General features: G+C 46.3%; 1 protein-coding gene across 4 annotated transcripts in view; it reads left to right on the forward strand.

The window, feature by feature from the left end:
- Positions 1 to 114: 114 nt before the first annotated feature.
- The window catches only part of LOC123378900 (cytochrome P450 20A1), a 28,507-nt gene continuing 6,580 nt past the window's right edge, over positions 115 to 22,041 (forward strand). Inside the window, exons 1-11 of one of the 4 annotated variants that reach the window (XM_045033171.1) lie at positions 115 to 292; positions 3,423 to 3,472; positions 3,569 to 3,735; positions 6,364 to 6,509; positions 7,783 to 7,950; positions 10,446 to 10,524; positions 11,970 to 12,085; positions 13,058 to 13,112; positions 14,960 to 15,080; positions 16,365 to 16,476; positions 17,854 to 17,912. In XM_045033171.1, coding sequence (XP_044889106.1) covers positions 221 to 292; positions 3,423 to 3,472; positions 3,569 to 3,735; positions 6,364 to 6,509; positions 7,783 to 7,950; positions 10,446 to 10,524; positions 11,970 to 12,085; positions 13,058 to 13,112; positions 14,960 to 15,080; positions 16,365 to 16,476; positions 17,854 to 17,883 — 1,116 coding nt within the window. In that variant the 5' untranslated portion in view covers positions 115 to 220 and the 3' untranslated portion in view covers positions 17,884 to 17,912. Of the gene's footprint in view, positions 293 to 3,422; positions 3,473 to 3,568; positions 3,736 to 6,363; positions 6,510 to 7,782; positions 7,951 to 10,445; positions 10,525 to 11,969; positions 12,086 to 13,057; positions 13,113 to 14,959; positions 15,081 to 16,364; positions 16,477 to 17,853; positions 17,913 to 22,041 lie in introns of those variants that run through there. The other 3 variants (XM_045033170.1, XM_045033169.1, XM_045033172.1) reach the window with 3 other exon arrangements.

The raw sequence follows: 22,041 nt of genomic DNA on the forward strand, positions 1-22,041 counted from the left end.
CTGCCCTGACCTCGGCCCCGGTGGAGGGCGGGGCTACCGGCCCCTCCCCTCGGGCTCTCCGCGCGCGCCGAGTCCGGCCCGTGCTGTTGGGGGCGGGGCCTCGAGAGAGGTCACCGCGCCGGGCTCGATTGCTCTGGTCTGTTCGGCCAGGCCGCCTAGCTGCCAATCGACCTGTGCGGGGACGTGGAGAGCCCCTGGAGCGGCGCGCGCGGCCTGGGCCATGCTGGACTTCGCGATCTTCGCCGTTACCTTCCTGCTCATCCTGGTGGGGGCCGTGCTCTACCTGTACCCGGTAAGTGCCACGGGGGGGCGGGGCCGTGCTCTACCCGTCCCCGGTAACTGCCACGGGGGGGCGGGGCCGTGCTCTACCCGTCCCCGGTAACTGCCACGGGGAGGGCGGGGCCGTGCTCTATTCGTGCCCGGTAACTGCCACGGGGGGGCGGGGTCTACCTGTACCCGGTAACTGCCACGGGGGGGCGGGGCTCTACCCGTCCCCGGTAACTGCCACAGGGGGGGCAGGGCCGGGCTCTACATGTACCCGGTAAGTGCCGCGGGGGGGGGCCGTGCTCTACCCGTCCCCGGTAACTGCCACGGGGGGGGGGGGCCGGGCGGGCTCTACCCGTGCCCGGTAACTGCCACGGGGGGGGGCGGGCTCTACCCGTGCCCGGTAACTGCCACGGGGGGGGCGGGGCCGGGTGTGCTCTACCCGTGCCCGGTAACTGCCACGGGGGGGGCGGGGCGGGCTCTACCCGTGCCCGGTAACTGCCACGGGGGGGCGGGGCCGTGCTCTACCCGTGCCCGGTAACTGCCACGGGGGGGGGCGGGCTCTACCCGTACCCGGTAACTGCCACGGGGGGGCGGGGCCGTGCTCTACCCGTGCCCGGTAACTGCCGCGGGGGGCGGGGCGGGGCCGTGCTCTACCCGTACCCGGTAACTGCCACGGGGGGGGCGGGGCGGGCTCTACCCGTACCCGGTAACTGCCACGGGGGGGGCGGGGCCGGGCTCTACCCGTACCCGGTAACTGCCACGGGGGGGCGGGCCGGGCTCTACCCGTACCCGGTAACTGCCACGGGGGGGGCGGGCCGGGCTCTACCCGTACCCGGTAACTGCCACGGGGGGGCGGGCCGGGCTCTACCCGTACCCGGTAACTGCCACGGGGGGGGCGGGGCCGGGCTCTACCCGTGCCCGGTAACTGCCACGGGGGGGCGGGGCGGGCTCTACCCGTGCCCGGTAACTGCCAATGGAGGGGGCGGGGCGAGCTCTACCCGTACCCGGTAACTGCCAATGGGGGGGGCTCTACCCGTGCCCGGTAACTGCCAATGGGGGGGACAGGGCGGGGTGTGCTCTACCCGTGCCTGTGCTCGGTAACTGGCCGAATCTCCTCCCTCCCATTGAGGTGCACTATCTCGTCCTTCCTGAACTGCCCTTCACCCCCCTTCCTCCAATATCCTGTCTGGGTGTGGGGGAAGCTGCACCATGTCCAGGGCTCTCCCAGGCTCAGCCCTCCCTGCCCGTTGTTAGCAGCTAGCTTCATGGCATGCGAGGCGGGGGCAGGGTCTGTCATACCCTGGCGCAGCAGCTGGGGTGAGGTGGTGCTGAATGTGTGTCCCCAGCCACCTGGTTGCACCTTTTACCATTCAATGAGTTATTGTTGGTGGGTCTGTGTCCATCGCCCCTCGGTGCGCACTTCAGGTTCTGCAATAAGGAGAAAGTTGCTGGAGCAAACCGTACAGAGTCAGGGAGGTGGGACAGGCAGGGGCATATGCTGATCACAGACAGCTTGCTGCTGCACGGAGATGTGCCCTGTCCAGAGCTGTGTCCATCTGCCGGTTTCCCCAGCACCATAGTATCTGAATGCAATAAAGTCATCTGTGTCAGGAGATCTGGTTATGGTATGGAAGTTCCCAATGGTATTAAAACAGGACTGACTCATGTCCCCAAATCATGAACTTTGAGGCTCTTAAGGCCCCAATCCTGAAAACACTTACTCACATATTGTGTAAAGTTTTATACATGCTTAAGTATTGACAAGCTCAGGGGCTGTACCATGCCTTGGGGACATGATGAAAACAAGATCTGCTCTTGGCTTGCAAGACTGAACCATGTTTAAACCTTGTTTTTTTTTGTTTGGTTTTTTTAAACTATAACTGAGTCCTTCAACACATTGGTTTCTACCATGCCTATGGGATTGAGGATGGTAGTCCTGTAACTAGCATGACTTCAATCCTGACGTAGACAATGCCTTTGTGTCCACTGCAATAGATCTTAGGACCTACAGTCTATGGAAGTTTGGAAAATTAGTATAATGTAGATCTTATCAAATACATCTGCAGAGCACCCTTCTGGACAGTGATTCCTTTCTCCCAGTAAGTGCTTTAGCACCTTGCAATGAAGTCTTCATGGGCAGACCCTTGTGCAGGTCTCCACTGCAGGATCAAGGCCCTATCACTGATGTTTTGCCTTGATCCTGCAGGTGCTTCTCTTTAAGATGTCTCTTTAAATCAGTGGGACTGCACACATGCTGGTTAAGCACCTGTGTAAATTTTTGCAGGATTGGGGCCAAGGGATGTATCTTGCCCAGTTTTGGAATTTATTTTTCTTTCAAAGGATGCACTGACACATTTTTAATAGTATTTTTTAACCTCTCCCTTGTTGATAGTTAAACAAAATAGGGTTTTTCAGTGCAAAAGTGGCATCACTGTTTGACAAGCACTGATTTTTTCCCCCCTCAGTTTATTAACTAGAGATGCTTAAGCAAACTGCTGTTTTTTGCTTAGTGCCAGTGTTTTGAGTTTATAACAGAACTGTATGGGGCAGGTGTTCTTGATAATGTTGAGATTGCACTAGGAATGGTGTTAGTTAAAAGCGGCTGCAGAGAGTACTATAGTGTTTCCGCAGGCTGCATGATAATAGTGGCTATTTTAGACAAAAAGGTTTTGGTGATGGAAGGTATTCTCAAAAAACATTTTTCTGATTTAAAAAAAAAAGGATTCTCTCTCTCTGTTTTTAACAGTCATAAAATTGATAAAACTATGGTCCTAAAAACATACCATCACTTTGGAGGGGCAAGTGACAAGCTGTTGAGTCAACACTCTGGTGTCCATATTCAAAAAATGCTATTGGCATTGAGTTAAATATGATTTTCGATTAGCTCACCTTAATACACAGGGAGAGCACAAATCTCTGAAGATTTGCTAATTTTTATGTGTATAGGACTATTTAAGGGAGGGAGAGACGTGGGGGGGGGGGTGTTGAACAATTTTGTCCTGTTACAAAATTATTAATTCGATGAAAGGTTATAAACCTGCAAACTGGTCTTTTAAACTGGTATGAAAAGCTTGAAGCAACAAGCCAATAGATGCTAAAATGTGAATCTTCTGAGGCTGATGCAGAACTTTGAGCATCGTTTTCTTTCCTCTTAGGCTTCTAGACAAGCTTCAGGTATTCCAGGGATGACTCCAACAGATGAAAAGTAAGTGGCTTCCTCCTTCCCATTCATTTTATTTGACCTTTGTTGCTGACACTATTCATATAACTGTGTTTTTTATTCCTGTTACTCTTCCCTCAGAGATGGGAACTTGCCAGACATTGTAAACAGTGGCAGCCTGCATGAGTTCCTGGTGAATCTGCATGAGAAGTATGGCCCTGTTGTCTCTTTCTGGTTTGGAAGACGCCTTGTGGTCAGCGTGGGGTCCATAGATCTCCTGAAACAACACATTAACCCCAACAGGACATGTAAGTTTAATTTGCTTTCTCTCAGATTCGTTTCTCTGTTCACTTTTGCCCAGGGTTAAATCCTGGCTTCGCTGAAGTAAATGAGGGTTTTGCCATCGACTTTGAGGGAGGTAGGATTTCATTCACAGTATTTAAAGGAATGAGATTTAGCTTGAAACTGAATGAGTGGTGTGAGCTTGAGTCTCTGCTACTGCTTATAGAGATTGCATTTAAGTGACAAAATATTGTAACCATCCAGTGGTCTTTATAAAATGAGTTTGGTGATCTGTGTCCACTTCCCAGTGAGCAAGTATCCACATCACAAACCAGCCCTCATTAAACAGAGAGCCCAAAGCCAGAATGGTCATGGAGAATCATCTACCCAACCTCTCACCTCAATAGGGAGTCCTACCAGGGAAAATGTAGGAAAACTTCAACTGTGAGCTCTGTTACACTGTCTCCCCAGTGAAAATGGAAGCTCCTTCACTTTGGGTCACTTAAAAATAGATTGGACAAAGTAGTGTGGGTTGTACTGTAGGGAAGAGAAGAACCCAGCACTGGGCTAAATGATCTCACAGGTCTCCTGACTAAATTCTATTTCTTTGTGAAAATAGAATTCTTCTAAGCACTAGACTTTGGTGACATGAATTAATTAAAAAGGCAAATATAGCCAAGTCCCCATGTACTCATTGAGAAGCTTGGTTTATATTCTGCATCAAGGCCTCTGAATTTTCTTGCACTCTAAGGCAGCAGGACAGATTCTGTGTTAGTTTCAAACGAATTTTTAAAAGGATGATTTTAAACATAAGAACAGCCATACTGGGTCAGACCAAAGGTCCATCAAGCCCAGTATCCTGTCCTCTGACAGTGGCCAATGGCAGGTGCCCCAAAGGGAATGACAGGTTATCATCAAATGATCTATGCCCTGTCACCCAATCCCAGCGTCTGGCAAACAGAGGCTAGCAACACCATTCCAGCCCATCCTGGCTAATAGCCATTGATGGACCTACCTTCCATGCATCTGTCTAGCTCCCTTTTGAACCCCGTTATGGTATTGGCCTTTGCAACACCCTCTGGCTAGGAGTTCCAGAGGTTGACAGTGCATTGCATAATTTTTTTTTATTAAATTATATTTGAAAATGGATAATACAATTAGTGCAGATATTAAATTTAGCTTATTTTAAGAAGTCCTGTATATTTTATTTTTCTTCGTGTAGCAAAATTCTGTATTGAAAAAACATTGGATTCATAAAAATTGTCAAGAGGGAAATATCCTACTGGGTTTTTTGGCAGCAGGGTAGGAGGGAAGTAGGGCTTTTGGCACTGGGGAAGGTGTGGCAGGTGTTTTGAGTCAGTAGGAATAAGCACATTGGTTGGATGAGCAGCTAACTAGCTACCCATGGTCATGTTTAAATTGTCATCATTAGGTTTCAAAGTTACCAACTTACTGAGATGAATGGATGCAGTTCACACACTGAGCTAAATTTTCAGGCTCTCTGGAGACTCAGCCAGACATCACCGTCTCAGTTTGCACTCTGTTTACAATTGAAATGTTTCCTTTACTATCATAAGGGTCAGTACCTTTGTTTCCCTTTGAAATGAAAGCTTGGATTCCAGATCATGATTCCATGGCAAATTCCACTGTTGCAGAAGGTGAAAGAGGGTCTGTATAATTTAACATGACACTGTTTTCCATAAGAGACCTGGCACTCCTCTGCAGATGGGCAAGAGGAGTAGGTGTTAGTAACAGTAGTGCAATAAGAGCTCATTGGTGTGGCACTTTAGGGATTGTATGAGAAGCAATGTTATAGTCGAAAGTAAAAGATTCTGGCATTAGATCTCCCCGTATTATATCCTGACACGATTGTTGAAGGTAGTGCACATCCCCCAGCTCCTTCACGTTGACTGAAATATTGTGTGCATGTCTGCAATGCTAGTGGGTAAAGCGAGGCCACAGAGCAGTAGAAGAAAGGGGACGAGCAGCACTGTATCCATGCCTCTCTCTGGGTCTCCATCCCATGAAATAATTGATTCTAGGATGAGCTTGTGGAGCAGTAGAACAGCAATGTTGTATCCATGAGGTAAGATGTAAACAGATTGTAAGTGAGCCAGGCTGCTAACTGATTGCTTTGGGGTCGGGTTGTAGTGTCATCTGATGCTGTACCAAGTTGATGACATTATCAGCCAGGGACCTTTAACGAGTTATAAGTTATTGCTGCAGTTCTCATAAAAATGGCGAGAAGAGCCAGTTGACTGTTTATGTGGCCTGGCGGCACTGCACTCCAGGGAGACACTCCTAGGTATGTGAGGAGCAGCATGCTGTACTGTCACATGGAGGATCCAGTTCTGGGTCCCAGATTTCATGGAACAAGAGAGGTTTTGAGCTCTGTGGAGACCATTCCTGGAAGGAGGAAATGCCTTGTATTGCTATCAACTTAGAAGCAGCACCGACTGAGTTCAAAGGCAACTGTGTTCATTGTCCTTATTCAGAAGGATAGGTTGCCCTACTTTTGGAAGCCTTTGAGCAGGGAGGACATCAAGGGCACAATGAGGAAATCCTAGAGGATTCTCTAAATTTCCCATTTCTTCCCCCCAAAAATCTGTTTTGACTGGTGATATTTCAGACTTTTTGTTGTTGGTTTGTTTCAGCGGATCCCTTTGAAATGATGCTAAAGTCCCTGTTGAGGTACCAGTCTGGACTCAGTGGGGATGCGGGGGAGAGTCATCTGAGGAAAAAGCTGTATGAAAACGGTGTGACCAAGTCCCTGCAGAGTAATTTTGCTGTCATCCAGAAGGTGAATTACTTGATTTGAAGGCTTGCAGTTTGCAGGCCAGCTTGTAACATTTTCCCGGAGAGAACAGCAATTTGTGGCCTTTTAGTGGAGAGGTTAATGGGGATAGAGGTTGGGGTAAAGGAGCAGAGGGAAGGCTGGTTCTGGAACCAGAACCATGTGCTAATTTTGAGAATGTTTTAAAATCTCAATATTCTAACTTCTGGACTTTTATTTCTTCTATTATTATTATGGAGAGGTGGTAGCTTTCCATTATAACTCTGATTTTTATTTATTTATTTTTGCTCTCTCCCTCAAAGTTCTCAAAAATATAATTTCCACTTTGCATTTTACATATTCCTGGTCTGAGATTGGTAAATTTGAGATTATTTGCACAAAATTTTGCCAGAAGCTGGGAATGGGCGACAGGGGATAAATCACTTGATTGGCGCACACTCTTGCGCAGATCTGGCATCCCCTCCAGAACAGATCACTGGCACTCATGCACACTGTGAAGGGACAGACACATGGATGAAGCACATTATTTTCTATATTAAGACAGAGGAATCAATGGAACTGATGTTGTATAAATTGATGTCAGATGCACAAAGTAAACAAAGTGAAAGAAATGCTTTTCCCCTCTATATTCCAGGTGTGGTTGTCTTTGTTACTTGCAACAATATTGGATAGCAAGTTTCACAGAGAAATGTAATGGTGGTGGTAGTATCCATCTGACTGTATAAATACAGAATGAATATGCTTTTGTTTGCATTAGCTCAATACATTTAGAAGGAAGGACAGGGTTTGGTTACGTTTATTTCTAGACATTAGATACAACTAAAAATGCTGTAGTGTCTGAGTTCTAGGTATATCTCCAGAGGGTGGGAGCAGGGCAGGATTCCAGATGTTGGGATTGTACTCGGATGCAGAGCTCTTCTGATGACTCACCCTGGCAGCCAAATATAGTAAGTCCTATTAGCTCCAACCCATGAGTACTAAACGGTTTAAGCATTCCTTTGTGGTAGAGGGAGCAGGCTCTCAGGCGTCCTATGGGGGAAAACCGTAGGAACAGCCAACCTTAGCAGGAACCTAAGGCTGAGGTTTATTGTTCTTTAAGTTGTTAATAATAATAATAAAAAACCCTGCAAGAAGGGGTTACGTATGAGCCATATCCAGTGTCTGGACTGTTAAGAGCTGGGTGAGAATACTTCCTCTTTAAGGTGTGTTTCTAGAGAACAATGGGGTGAAGTGGTAGGTCAAGGAGATTATTGTAGCTTTCTGATCTCCTTTCTTTTAGCTGTCTGAAGAGTTGCTAGCAAAATGGCTGTCCTTTCCTGAGTCTCAACATGTGCCCCTTTGCCAACACATGCTGGGCTTTGCCATGAAGTCTGTCACACAGACAGCAATGGGCAGTAGCTTTGAAGATGACCGGGAAGTAATTCGATTTCGCAGGAACCATGATGCGGTAAGTCTCGGAAAGAGCCAGGAATGTTCTCCTAGATCTGGTCAATTTTCCAGGTTGATGGCATTAGCCTCAATCATTGCATAGTTTAGCAAGAGGTACAAAACGCTGGAGCAAGAGGTACAAAACCTTGGATGTTCAGGTTGGTAGGGTCTCCAAGCAGGTGATTTCTCCACTATTTTGTCCCAATTACATTTAGTCAGCATAAAGAAATAGCTAATAAGTATATGCAAAAACAATGAGGAGTCCGGTGGCACCTTAAAGGCTAACAGATTTATTTGGCCATAAGCTTATAAGTATATGGTAATTTTTGTAAGGCTGGAGTTTTCTAAAGCACCTACAGGAACTGGGTGTGTGCAAATGTCTTTGAAATCTGATGGCATTTGAGTGCTTAACTCACTTAAACTCTTACGAAAATCCCATCCCAAATCTTTGATTTCTGGTCCCTTCTTAAACCCTCACTGTTGTGAATAACGAGAACATCTGAGGTGAGCACAGTTAGTCCAAGTAGAGGCCGCCATCCACACTTACAGAACCATCACGCTACCTGCAAGGGTAATTATGCAAGATTGGTATTTTGTGATCAGGAGGCCCAATGCTGAGGTGAAATTGGGAATGAATGGTAATCCCTTTGTAAAGGTTTAAATGGGGTAAATGCTATTTAGTTCTTATAAGTTATTTTGAATCTTGGATGTTGTGCAATCTCCCTTTGACCAGCATATCTTGGATCCTTTATGGACCTTTCTAAAATCAAGAGTAAAAATATGATGTGACCTATGGTAGGATGCTCCTCTAACATGCAGAATAAGTAGATTGAATTTGTGCCCCTGGTGTTTTTGTGCCTTGGGACACCATGGCTTGGAAGTCTTTGCTGAAGTAGGTTCAGCCTCCAGGAAGTGGACATATGGGAACTAATTTTCAGAGGTGCTGAGTACCACTCTAGCTGAAGTCAGTAGGAGCTGTGGGTGCTTGGCAATTCTGTAAATTGAGGCCATAGTTTCACACTTTTCTCTCAAAAGCAATCTCTGAGACCCATCATGTGAGTTCCAGCCTTCAGTCAGAATGCTGATGGCTCCGAAGATGAGGATTCAAGGGTGGAATGGAAGAAAACAGGAACCCAGTGGTTCTGTCAGATATGATAAAGGCCTCTTAAAGATTATCTGCAAAGGCTTGTTTTTAAAATTTGGATTTGTAACCTTTTTTGCTTCCTTGTGGATAAATGAGGCATACAGCGGATTTTTTATACCCTTTATAAATATTAGGAATGTTAAGTCTCGTCTTCCCAGGTTTTGCTAGAGCAGTGGTTCTCAATTTTTTTTCGCAGATCACTTGAAAATTGCTGAGGGTCTCGATGGACCACTTAATGATCTTTCCAAATGTTGTTTGTACCGTTAGCTAACTATTGTAAAGCACTTTGTATAAAAGCGCTATATAAAAAAAACTTTATAATAATTAATGTTTTTTTGTTCTACAAATTAAAGCACACAACTCATATTTTAATATCAGTAGTCTTACCTTTCTAATGCGATGTATGTACCCTCTCTCCCCTGCCGCAGCAACACCCGAGATGGGGCTGGGAAAGAGGGGGGGTCTCTCCCCCTCTGCCCTGCTGCGGCAGCCCCTGAGCTGGGGCTGGGATGGAGGCCCCTCTCTCTCACCACAGCCCTGGAGCTGGGGGAAGTCGCCTCTTTCTCTGGCCACGGCAGCCCTGCACGTCCCAGATTCTCCCCACCCCCTCTGCTCATCCCACTGCTCCCTCCCACCTACCCCCTATTCCCCCGCAGGCCGCCATCTCACCTTACATGTGTGTCTTCTCCAGAGTCCACTAATTAAGTGGGTGGCCCTTCATTCTCTTGTGTGCGGCTGCCCAGACACGCACCTTCGAGGGAGCTATCCGCGGACCACCTGAATGGCGCTCATGGACCACTGGTGGTCTGCAGACCACAGTTTGAGAACCTCTGTGCTAGAGGAATCCCTGAGGTGTCTCTGGAATGTACATTGTGAGCTTTTGCACCTCACCTAGAATGACAGGGGTGTTGGATCTTTAACAAAGATATCCTTTCTCTGAGATGTTCAGTAGTCATTGGAATTAAATGCTTGTTAACAGAACCAAAGAATTTTACAGTCTGACCAAAAGCTCTTCCTTTTAACTCCAGTCACTTAGACTTGGGCTACCAACTGAGCCTCACAGATCCCAATCAGTGACGTAAAAGTAAAGGGCCTTTCTTCTCCCACTCAGGATATATATCATTTTTTCAGTTGTAATTAATCCCCAGGACTGCATCATCTCAGCTCAGTTCCAGCAGCACTTTGCAAACAGCCTCATAAACACAGCAGCACATGTGATTGTGCCGACACTTAAAACAAGACCTATTTCCTATTCCTATAGGGAAGGAGAAGTATTGATTTTTTTTGTGCGTGTGTCAGGATAAAGTTAGGCAGAGCTGCCAGCAACCTGTGACTTGGAGGGTAATGGAATTCATCTGTACCTCTTTCAGATCTGGGCAGAAATTGGAAAGGGTTTCTTGGATGGGTCACTTGACAAAAGTATGACCAGGAAAAAGCTATATGAAGATGGTAAGTTGTTTCTCCACCACTCCCCAAATCCCCCTATCGACTCATTCACACACCTGTGGTTACTGTGTTTGAGGTAACTACCATATGAAGGTGTTTGATTTGCCCATATTTATTTATGTATTGGCTTTTCTGTGGAATTTATCACCATAGTATCTGATTACCTTTCATACATTATCGATCTTCCTGTGCAGTAGTGAATTTTTGTCATCTCTATTTTACAGACAAGGCCCAGAGAGGTTAAATGACTTGCCCACGGTCACACAGGAAGCTTGTGGCAGAGCCGGAAACTGAACTCGGATTTCCTGAGTCCCTGTTTAGTGACTTAACTACAAGACCATTCTTCCTTAGTTAGCCATGAAGCAGAATGTAGCAGTCCTGAATTGTGGCTTTAACCAATGCCTTCCATGCTGTACATTGGTATTCCCAGTACAGCTTACTATTTTCAGTTATGCATCTGGTTCTCTCATGGCAACTTTCATATGTTGCCATATCAGATTATTTTATTTTTGTGCTGTTTTGTCTCTCTTTAGTTATTATGAAAATATTAAAGTTAATATTAAGGACTTAATTTAAACCCACAAAAACAGGGTGTTCCCATTCTTGCACTTGTGCTTTGTGTTTAAGGACATTAGGCCAAATTCTGCTCTGTTAAACTGATGTATATCCAGAATTGCCTTCATTAGTATTACACCAGTTTTATAGCAGTATGACACAACAACAAACTCTGATCTCCTTTATTTTATGCGTAAGTTCTGCTGGGGTCCCCAGACAGCATGTGAGAGGAAGGAGGTCTTGTCCTGAAGGCACTGGCCTGGGACTTGAAAAATCTAGATTCCATTCCTGGCTCTGCCACAGACTTCTTGGGTGACCTTGAGCAAGTTATTTAATTGCTCTGTGTCTTAGTTCCCCATCTGTAAAATGGGGATAATAAATACTTCCCTTTCCCCATCATTTGTCTTTTCTATCTGGACAATTTCTTCAGGAGGGGGACTGTCTCTTACTATATGTTTGTACAATCCCTCACACAATGGGGCCCTTATGTTGATCGAGGTGCTACAACAATGTGAATGATTAGTAGCAATAACTCTATAGACTACACAGGCTGTGAGATCTGAGTGAAGTATAAGAATGTTTTGTGGGGTGATTTGTTAAACCCTGAATGTTATTTGAACTTGCTCTCAAGATCTGAGCTGTACCATTTATGTAACTTGGCTTATTTTGTGAGATCTCTCTGTTTGACTCGCACATTTTTAGATTAAATTACAGTAAACTTCTTGCAAATTGACACTGAGTAACATGCTCCGTACAGAGTCTTCTTCTGTCAGTGGACTCAGGATCGACAGTTTGCCTGAAAGGCTATTTGGGAAGATGGATTCTAGAAGAGTCCTCTGCTGCTTTTGGGGGTGACCAGCTTTTAAAATAATGATTTGTTTGTGTGCCTGAAGCTCTGATGGAGATGGAATCCGTCTTAAAGAAAGTCACAAAGGAGCGGCGGGGCAGGAGCTTCAACCGACACGTCTTCATAGACTCCTTACTGCAGGGGAACTTGAGTGACAAGCAGGTATGTACAGCTATTGTGGACATACCATTACATGCTAATGAAGTTTCACTAGATCAGTTGTTAATTACATCTTAGCATTTGATTAATTGTCTGTTTTGCATCTTGTTCAGTCCAGATTCCTCACTAGAGTATAACGTGCATTTATTTTCATCTTCCAATCTTTAAATGCATTATATTTTTGGTTACTTTCTGTTTTGCTGCTTTATTATTCTATGAACTGGATGGGTATTTGGTATTAAGAATCTTTCTTTGCTTAAGTACCCGTTTTAAGCCTTGCATTAACTATGAAAAAAACAGAAGTAAGGAAACAGGTTAACAATGGACAAAGCATGAATTCACAAGTGGCGTTGTAACTAATACGTAGCTATTAGATTAAGAAATAGTAAGAAGAAGAGTAATGTGTGATAAGCTTGCAGTTGCAGCTTTGCTTACTAGCACACTTTGTAGCGCATGAACAGTTTATAATCTATACAAGGATTGATTTGCAAAATTAGTAAGCCACTCATAAAGCATGTAAATATAGAATACAGAATATAATGCACATGTGTTGGACTCTTTTAGAGTATGTATGTAATTAATTATGTGTGTTGGAGTTGTGGTGCACCCTAACCAACCCCTACACCTCAGCCTGATCACTTCAGTTATAGCTTTATGAAATTCCAATAAAGAAACCTCAGGGACAAGTCCAGATTTGCACTGAGATTTTTGAATTCCAGAGGACTGGATAAAGTGTTCTCCCAAAACTGGACAAGGCGTTCTGGATAAGCCAAGTGGAAAAGGTCTTGGAGGGAATCCCAAAACCCTTCCAGGGGAAGCACTATAGAGAGAGTTCAGTCCTATCCTTCCATGCTGGATTTCATGCTGTCTTGAGTTAAGCTGATTTAGTGTGGTGGAATGGAAGATGTGATTTGTCATTAAATTCTTTAATGTTTTTTTTGACTCCATACCCCTGAACCAGATTTTGTTTCATAGATCCTGGAAGACACGATGATATTCTCTCTGGCGGGGTGTGTAATCACGGCTAACCGTAAGTAGAATACGCAGGCAGCTTTCAACTCTGTAACAGAGATAAGGGGACTAATCTATATTTAAAAAAAAAAAAAAGAAGCATGGTGAGATGAAATTTATTTTCATGTAAAGCAAAAACAAAATTTCCCTTTCCTTTTCTCTTATACTAGAAATTTATTCAGGCAGGTATTTCTACAGCGTTGTCCAGGTGCCCTATTGGTGCACCTTTCTAGTTAGTGGGTTCTAGTGGATTGAAGCCAAGCTGTTAGACAGCCCTCCATGTCATGTAGTGAGTCTTAGAATTTCCTGCTGCTGTTCTTCACTTGGACTCTAAACCCATCCGGTGATGCTAAATTAGATGAAATTGTACCAAAGGGAAGCACCCCAAAATGATCATCCCTTGAAATAAACTGTGTTGCTCTTGGACGATTTAGAGCAATCTGATGTTTGACTGGCTGTTTCATGTTTCCCTACAGCATGTATGCTATTGACTTTTTTTTTTTTTTAAGTTACTTGATTTCATATAAGGATTATGAGAAAAGGAAACAGAAATAAGAACCAAATGAAAACCTTTTGGCTGCACAAATTGTTACTATGTTGGGGAACTTTTCTAAACTAAATCTGCAAGATTAACAGGCCCAAAGTCATCCACTTATCTGGAATCCCGAAGACAACCATCCAAATATAGCACTTAACCAAGATGTTGAAGGGTATTCAAAGTCAAGTAGCAAAGCTCACATAAAGAGAATGTCATTGATACAGGGAACTCTCTCTACCAGTGTTTTGTCTGTTTAATTTTCTGATGGGAGCCCCTGTACAACCTCAAGAGTAGAAAATGGCAAAATGCCTGCTCACTCTTGCTTCTTGCAGCTTGGAAACACTACTTGACATAGGCTTATTTCATATTAGAGCTGTCTATCTTTCTGATAATTTTATTGGAGAAATCTGCCTAGATAGTATATCATAAGTCTGTTGCCAGATACACAAAAGACCAGATCCAGCCCCATGGTACAGGGAGTTGTTATACACCCCTTGTGCCACCTGAATCCCTCTTGTGCACAGAGAGAAAAGGAGGGCAAGTGACAATATTGCTGCCACCTTCCCATCAGAGCTCCACCAGGGGGCTATAAGAGCTCCATTGAGGGAAAATGCTAAATCAGTGAATCCCCAACTGCTCAGTAACATCCATTTCCTGGCCAGCACTGTCCACTCTCCTATTACCCACCTGCGGGAGCAGAGGTTTTGGCTGTGTTCTCCACGTGTGTTGGAGCCTCACTTTGGTAGACTTACTACTCAGGACCCTTTAGTTAAATCTAGCCTGATGGTCTAAATTCTCTGATTACCCTGAGTGCTGGCCTGTGTGCAGGCAGTATGACTGTTGTAGGAGCTATGCTCTGGGGATTGTGGGAGGAGCAGCAGTATGGAGTGGTTGACCCTTCTTAGGACTGTCTATTCTCTTGTGTGTGGATCGTGGAGCTGTGAGGCTGCAGCACTCCAAGCCCATTAAATGGCCATTTCCTTCTTAATCTACTTGGTTTGATCATTTTCCAGTATTTCCCAAGTTTCTTGTTTCTGGAAAAGGGATTCCAGATTGTAGTATCCCTGGATAGCATCATTCAGACTCTGTCCTATTACTCAGTATAGAATCAATATGGTCTACTGGGTAAATTCTATACAGCTACATTTTATAGTTCATACAGATGTTCTCCTTTCACATTTGCATCTCATGTGTCTCCCTAATGCCTCTTCACTGCATTAGAAGAGTAACATTGCAGAGACAAAGAGCAGGAAGACTGGAGTTGATTTGTCCCCCTTAAATGAGGAGATGGATTTGCTGAGCCAGCACTCTCCTTGTTCCTTTCTTAGTGTGCACCTGGGCAGTCTATTTCCTGACAACATCAGAAGAAGTCCAGCAGAACCTCTACAAGGAGGTGGACCGAGTTCTCGGAAAGGGCCCACTTACACATGAGAAAATTGAGCAACTCAGGTGGGTCCACATTAAGAGTGGGAGAAGCACTTGAGCTAAATAAGATGTCATTGTGATCCTGTATGCTAAAGGCTGACTCCTCTCCATGCTGGTGAAAGGAGGGGGAGCAGCAATACTGACCAGTGTGTCCAGTGATTCAGGGAGCATGCCCATCAGAAGCCCAGGTAGAGTTTCCTTGGAGTCAATGGGAGCATTTCCCTTGACTTCATTTGGAGCTGGATTGGGTCCCATGACAGGATGCCTTGTGGTGGGCTTGGAAGCTATGCTCTGAACCATGTCTTGCCACTCCTTTGAACAGGAACAATGGGGGTATCCTTGGCTGGTGACTGTTGTTGATGGCTATGTACCCCTTTGTTAAAGTCCAAGAGGAGTGAATAGGAGAGAGACCTTTTCTGTAGGTGTTAGAACCACCCTATAGAAAGCAACAGAGAATTATATCCCTGGTGTAGGATTCTACCAGATGGTTAAAAAAAAACATGTTAGACTCTATTCAACTGTGTAGGTTTTTAGACAGTTTCACTAGTACCATGTTAAATTTCTGTAGAACCTCTTAGTTTCAGCCTTACTAATAATAGTAATGTAGGTGGTGTTTGTGTTGCCCAATCAGGAGTGGGCCCTCTTATGTGAGGTGCAGTACAACACAGTCCCCACCCTTATTCAGCACTTCAGTGCTTTACTGAGTTGGGACCAAGGTGCAGAGGATTAACAGGATTAGGGCCCTCCAAAGTAGGTGTGATTGGGAGTAGTGGGGACATGATCTGAGGTGGTGGTTGGGGACTGGGCACAGTGCGATGCACCTTCAACAAGGAGGATTAGGAGTCTTGCCAGTGTCCCTAAAGCGTGTCCCTCAGCGCTTAGATGCCACAGTGCTAGATGCCTTAAACAAACCTCAGAGAGTCTCTCTCTGCAGCCACCGATGCACATACCTCTGCAGTCCCCTGCTATAGCTATTGTAGGGCCCTGTGGAGCAGTGGAACGCTGGAGAGAGAGCTTCCTAGTCTCTCCTTGATGACGTTTGTTGTCTAGCTGCTATCAGCTGGCCACTGAATAGATATATTATTTTTATAACCGCCCATAAAAACCCTCTTGCTTCATCTGCAAATGTTTCAGGACTCCGCACTGAGTGTGTCCTGGAAGCAGCTCTGAGAGAGGAGCTGTGATCCCAAATGCAGAGGGTCAGCAAGTCTAGGGCAGCCTTACGCAGAACAGCCATTCCTGATACCACAGAAACATGCACTTGCTTGTCTCAGAAAAAGTTTTATTGGCACAGACTTCTGGTTGCAGGTATTGCCGGCAGGTCCTGAGTGAGACAGTGCGGACAGCAAAGCTTACGCCAATTGCTGCACGGCTGCAGGAGCTGGAGGGAAGAATTGACCAGCATATTATCCCCAAAGAGGTAGGACAGAGCTGGGAGCTCAAACTCGCCCTCTCCTCTTGGTTGACTTTGTTCTTTGCGATTCTGAAGTTCCCATTACGGTGGAGAAGGGGAGCACTGCGCCCAGTTACTGTCAGAGCCCGATTATTCCTCTAGCACAGCTTACACCAAGATGACAGTCTGTCTTTGATATTTGTGCAGTTTATCTTGGAGCCTAAAAGGTGCTCTACCCCTTTCCTCGGTGAAGAGGCTATTCTAGAACCCTGAGTGGTTCATTATAATGCCCTTCCATGGACTCCTTCTGCTGAGGTGTCTGTTTCTGGGCTGAGTTGTGCACAGAAGATCCTAATTTAAGAACATAAGAATGCCCATATTGAGTCAGACCAATAGTCCATCCAGTCCACTGTCCTGTCTGACAGTGGCCAGATGCTTAAAAGGAAACGAACAGAACATGGCAGTCATCAAGTGGGTCCATCCCCTGTCATCCAGTCCCAGATCTGGCAGTCAGAGGTTTATGGACACCCAGAGCAAGGGGTTGCATCTGTGACTATCTTGGCTAATAGCCATTAGTGGACCTATCCTCCATAATCTTATCTAGTTCTTTTTTTTTTAACCCAGTTACACTTTTGACCTTCACAGTATCCCCGGCAACGATTTCCACAAGTTGACTGTGCATTGTGTGAAGTAGTACTTCTTTTTGTTTTAAACCTACTGTGTATTAATTTCATTGGGTGACTCTTGATTCTTGTTGTGTGAAGGAATAAATAGCACTTTCTTATTCACTTTCACCACACTATTCACGATGTTATAAACCTCTATCATGCCCCCCTCTTAGTTGTCTCTTTTCTAAGTTGAATAGTTCGTCATTTTAATCTCTGCTTGTATGGAAGCTGTTCCATACCCTTAACCATTTTTTTTGCCCTTCTTGGTACCTTTTCCAGTTCTAATATATCTCTTTTTTTGAGATTGGGTGACCAGAACTGCATGCAGTATTCAACGCATGCGTATACCGTAGATTTATGTAATGGCATTATGATTTTTTCTCTCTTATCTATTCCTTTCCTAATGGTTCCTAATATTCTGTTAGATCTTTGACTGCCACTGCACATTGAGCAGATATTTTCAGAGAACTATCCACAGTGACTCCAAGATCTTTCTTGAGTTGTTATAGCTAATTTAGAGACCATAATTTTGTATGTGTACTTGGGATTATTTTCCAATGTGCATTACTTTGAATTTATCAACATTGAAATTCATCTGCCATTTTGTTGCCCAGTCACCTAGCTTTCCAAGAACCCTTTGTAACTCTTCAGTCTGGTTTAGACTTAAAAAATTACTCAAGATAGTTACCAGTATCGTCTGCAAACCATGCACCTCATTGTTTACACTTTTTTCCAGATCATTTATGAATATGATGAACAGCACTGATCCCAGTAGAAAGCCCTGGGGGACACCACTATTTACATCTCTCCATTTTGAAAAGTGACCATTTATTCCTAGCCTTTGTTTCCTGTCTTTTAACCAGGTACTGATCCATGTGAGAATCTTCCCTCTTATCCCATGACTGCTTACTTTGCTTAAGAGCTTTGCGGGACCTTGCCAAAGGCTTTCTGAATGTCCAAGTACACTATCCCACTGGATCACCCATGTCCACATGTTTGTTGACCCCCTCAAAGAATTCTAATGGATTGGTGAAGCATGATTTCTCTTTACAAAAGCCTTGTTGAGTCTTACACAACAAATTGTAGAGGAGTACTTGTGGCACCTTAGAGACTAACAAATTTATTTGAGCATAAGCTTTCGTGGGCTACAGACCCACTTCATCAGATGCATGTAGTGGAAAATACAGTAGGCAGAGTATGTGTGTGTGTGTGTGTGTTTATATATATATACACACACACACACACAGAGAACATGAAACAATGGGTGTTACCATACACACTATAAGGAGAGTGATCAGTTAAGGTGAGCTATTATCAGCAGGAGAGAAAAAGAGGCTGCCTTTTTTACTTTAACCACTTCTTTTACTCTGTTTAGTCTGGTGGCATTATTTTGGTGGTCTTACTATTCGTATTAATGTGGGATATACATTTAGTTTGAGCCTTTATTATGGTGTTTTAAAAAAGTTTCCTTGCAGGCATTTCACTCTTGTAACTGTTCCTTCTTCTTCGAGTGCTGTCCCTGTGGGTGCTCCACTCTAGGTGACGGTGCGTCCCGGCGCCGTTGATCGGAGATTTTCGGTAGCAGTGCCTGGTTGGGGCGCACGCACCCAGATGGTATCTCCCGTCTAGTTGGAATCTTCCTGAGTGCGTGCGCCCCACACCCTCCTCAGTTCCTTCTCAACCGTCCTCGGCCGAAGACGGATCTCGGGGCAGTGCTGCCTTCTCTTCCCTGGTATCTATAGGAAATAGTAACAAAGAACATAGAAATAATTATTATTTACAACCCAGTTGTTTCCCTTCCTTTACTGTAGTTACATAGTTAGTTACTTAGTTTAAAAAAAAAAAAAAAATCCTTCAGGCTTGTCTCCCGTTGAGATACTTTCCTCGCCCATCTCAAATTCATAATGCCAGGAGCTTCAGGATTCAAAAGATGCATCTCCTGCCAGGACTCCATGCCATGGACAGACGGGCACTCATACTGTGTGAGGTGCCTCGGGAACACCCACGTCCATGTGAAGTGCCTCCATTGCGCGAGCCTCGTTAAGAGCTCGTCGCGACAGGGACCTGCGGCTCAAAATGCTGATGAGGGAAAAATCCTTACAGCCGCTTTTGGAGACGGGAAAGGTTAAACCCGCTCCGACATGCTCCCCAGCCAGATCGGAACCGGCGGGGAGCGTTGCTTCACCCTCCCTGGAGCGGAGGCAAGAAGCTGAACAGTCTCACAGGAGAGACTTTAACAAGGGTAGGGGGTCTCCCACGAGATCCCTACCCTCTGTGCTGACAGCACCAAAGGCAGGTGCCTCAGCTTTTCCAATGCCTCAGCCGTGGCTCGGACAGAGCGCAGAGGCAGAGACCCGACCTCCTGTGTCAGGAAGGTCCCTGTGGCTCCGGTCCCCTCGGCACCGCAAACGGGCGCGGCGCCAGTGGCGCGCTGCTCCCAGGCACCGCAAACGGCCACGGCGCCGGCTGCGCGCCTCTCCGGTGCACCGCGAGCGGCCGCGGCGCCGGCTGCGCACGCCTCCCGGGTACCGCGAGAGGCCGCGGCGCCGGCTGCGCGCGCCTCCTGGGCACTACAAACGGCCACGGTGCCGGCGGCGCGCCGCTCAGCAACGCAAACGGCCGCGGCACCGGCTGTGCGCCTCTCCTGTGCACCGTGAGCGGCCGCGGCGCCGGCTGCGCGCACCTCCTGTGCACCACACGCGGCCGCGGTGCCAGCTGCGCGCACCTCCTGGGCACCGTGCACGGCCGTGGTGCCGGCTGCGCGCCTCTCCTGGGCACCGCAAACGGCCGTGGTGCCAGCAGCGCAATCCTCCCCTGCAGGGAGAAGAATGTTGGCCTATCTCCCACCCGGACACCAGTAGCAGACCCCCTGCAGGACACCTCCAAGCAGTCTGCAGCACTATTGTCACTTTCACTCTCCTGCTAAGGAGCTAGAGCAGAGAGCAGGCTCAACTCAGCCCAGGGAGCAGGAGCAACAATTTCTCACTTAATGTGAGCTTTCAGTGCCACCTGAGCCTCACTCTCCGCTCCTAGATACATAGGGCTAATATATATATATTTTTGAACTGCCGTTCTCTCCAACTGAACTGGTTTTCACTGACCATGAACTTGATTTACAGCAGCAAGTGGAGTTCTCCACTCCTGCTTCTCCTCCACAGGCACCTCTGCCACCTCAGGTCACAGTTCAAGACCACCAGCCTCAGTTTTCCCCATTTCGCCCCCCCAGGGGCGACACTTGGGTTCTCCTACGTTATGCCTTGGCCTCAGTGGTACCCTTGGCAACATCCTCCTACCAATTATCCTCCTTCTGTGCCTCAGTCTCCTGCTCCGTCCACTTCTAAGTTGCCTGAGCCGCCTCCTGAGTATGCAAGTTACGCGACTCCTAACTCTCCATTAGCCCTGGACAGAGCCCTCCTCCCTCCGTCTCCACGGGCCATGGACAACTGTAAACAATTTCAAGAACTTTTCAGGAGGGTGGCACTCAATCAAGATATTCCCTTTCAAGAGGTTCAGGAGACGCAACACAGACTCCTCAGAATCCTTCAACAGTCTGCACCCTCAGAAATCGCGCTCCCTATAAACGAAGCACTCCTGGAGCCGTCTGACACTTTCTGGCAAACCCCACCGTCTTTAGTACCAACTTGCAAAAAGGCCGAATGTAAATACTAGGTCTCTGCTAAAGACGCTGACTTCCTATTTCTCATCCACCACCCAACTCCCGGGTCAGGGATGCAATTGCACAGAGGACGAAACAGTCGTAATATCAACCCACCCCGCAAGACAAGGATCTTAGATGCCTTGATGTCTTGGGCTGCAAGGTTTATACGTCCTCCACACTACAATTCAGAATTGCAAACTTCTGCACACCTCTTCAGTTACGACTTTGGTATTTACAATAAACTTTTGAACTTGCCTCCTACATTCCAGAGGATAGGAGAGCAGACTTCAAATCAATCCTGACTGAGAACCAACTGATTTCTAGAATGGCACTACAGGCATCTCTAGACATGGCAGACAGCAGCCTGTGCAACTGCTGTGGTTATGCGCAAATCCTCATGCCTCTCTGCATCTGGCATCCCCAAAGGACTGCAGACCAAAGTGGAGGATCTCCCTTTTGATAAGGACAAACTTTCTCCTACCCTCCCCCGTCCCTCCTCATGGACCCTTCTCACGACCACTTACTTCACACAGAAGTGGCGCATCTTCTACAACTAGGTGCAGAGGACCTTTGCCACCGCAAAATCAAGGGACAGGTTTCTACTACTGTTACTTTCTAACTCAGAAAAAGACTGTAGGATGGAGGCCTATACTAGATCTACACCGACTGAACAAATTCATGAGGATACAAAGATTCAAAATGGTCACACTGGGCACAAGAATACCTACACTGGATCAAGGGGACTGGTTCACAGCTCTCGACCTACAGGATGTTTAATTTCATATATCAATCCATTCAGTTCACAGACGCTTTCTACGATTCACAATCGGTCACGACCATTTTCAATACAGAGTTCTTCCTTTCGGACCCGCCACAGCACCGAGAGTTTTTTCCAAAACTCTAGCCATGGACGGGGCTCATCTCCGCAAACATGGGGTCACGCTGTTCCCCTATCTGGACCATTGCCTCATCAAGGGCAACTCCTATGGCGAGACACTTCAAGCTACCTGTTTCGCCATCTCCCTCTTTCACAGCCTAGGCCTCCAAATAAACATCCAAAAATCCACCCTGACACCTAAACAATAGATCGAGTTCATCGGAGCTCATCTCGACTCAATCTAGAGCAGGGCCTCTCTCCCATATCACAGATTTCTCGCTATCACGCAGCTCAAACGCACGCTCTTTATTCGTCCCAGGACACAGGCAAAACTCTGCCTACAGCTTCTTGGTCACATGACAGCCACCACCTTCGTGGTTCACCACGCC

This window comes from Mauremys mutica, chromosome 10 (genome assembly GCF_020497125.1).
Source record: "Mauremys mutica isolate MM-2020 ecotype Southern chromosome 10, ASM2049712v1, whole genome shotgun sequence".
NCBI lineage: Eukaryota > Metazoa > Chordata > Testudines > Geoemydidae > Mauremys > Mauremys mutica.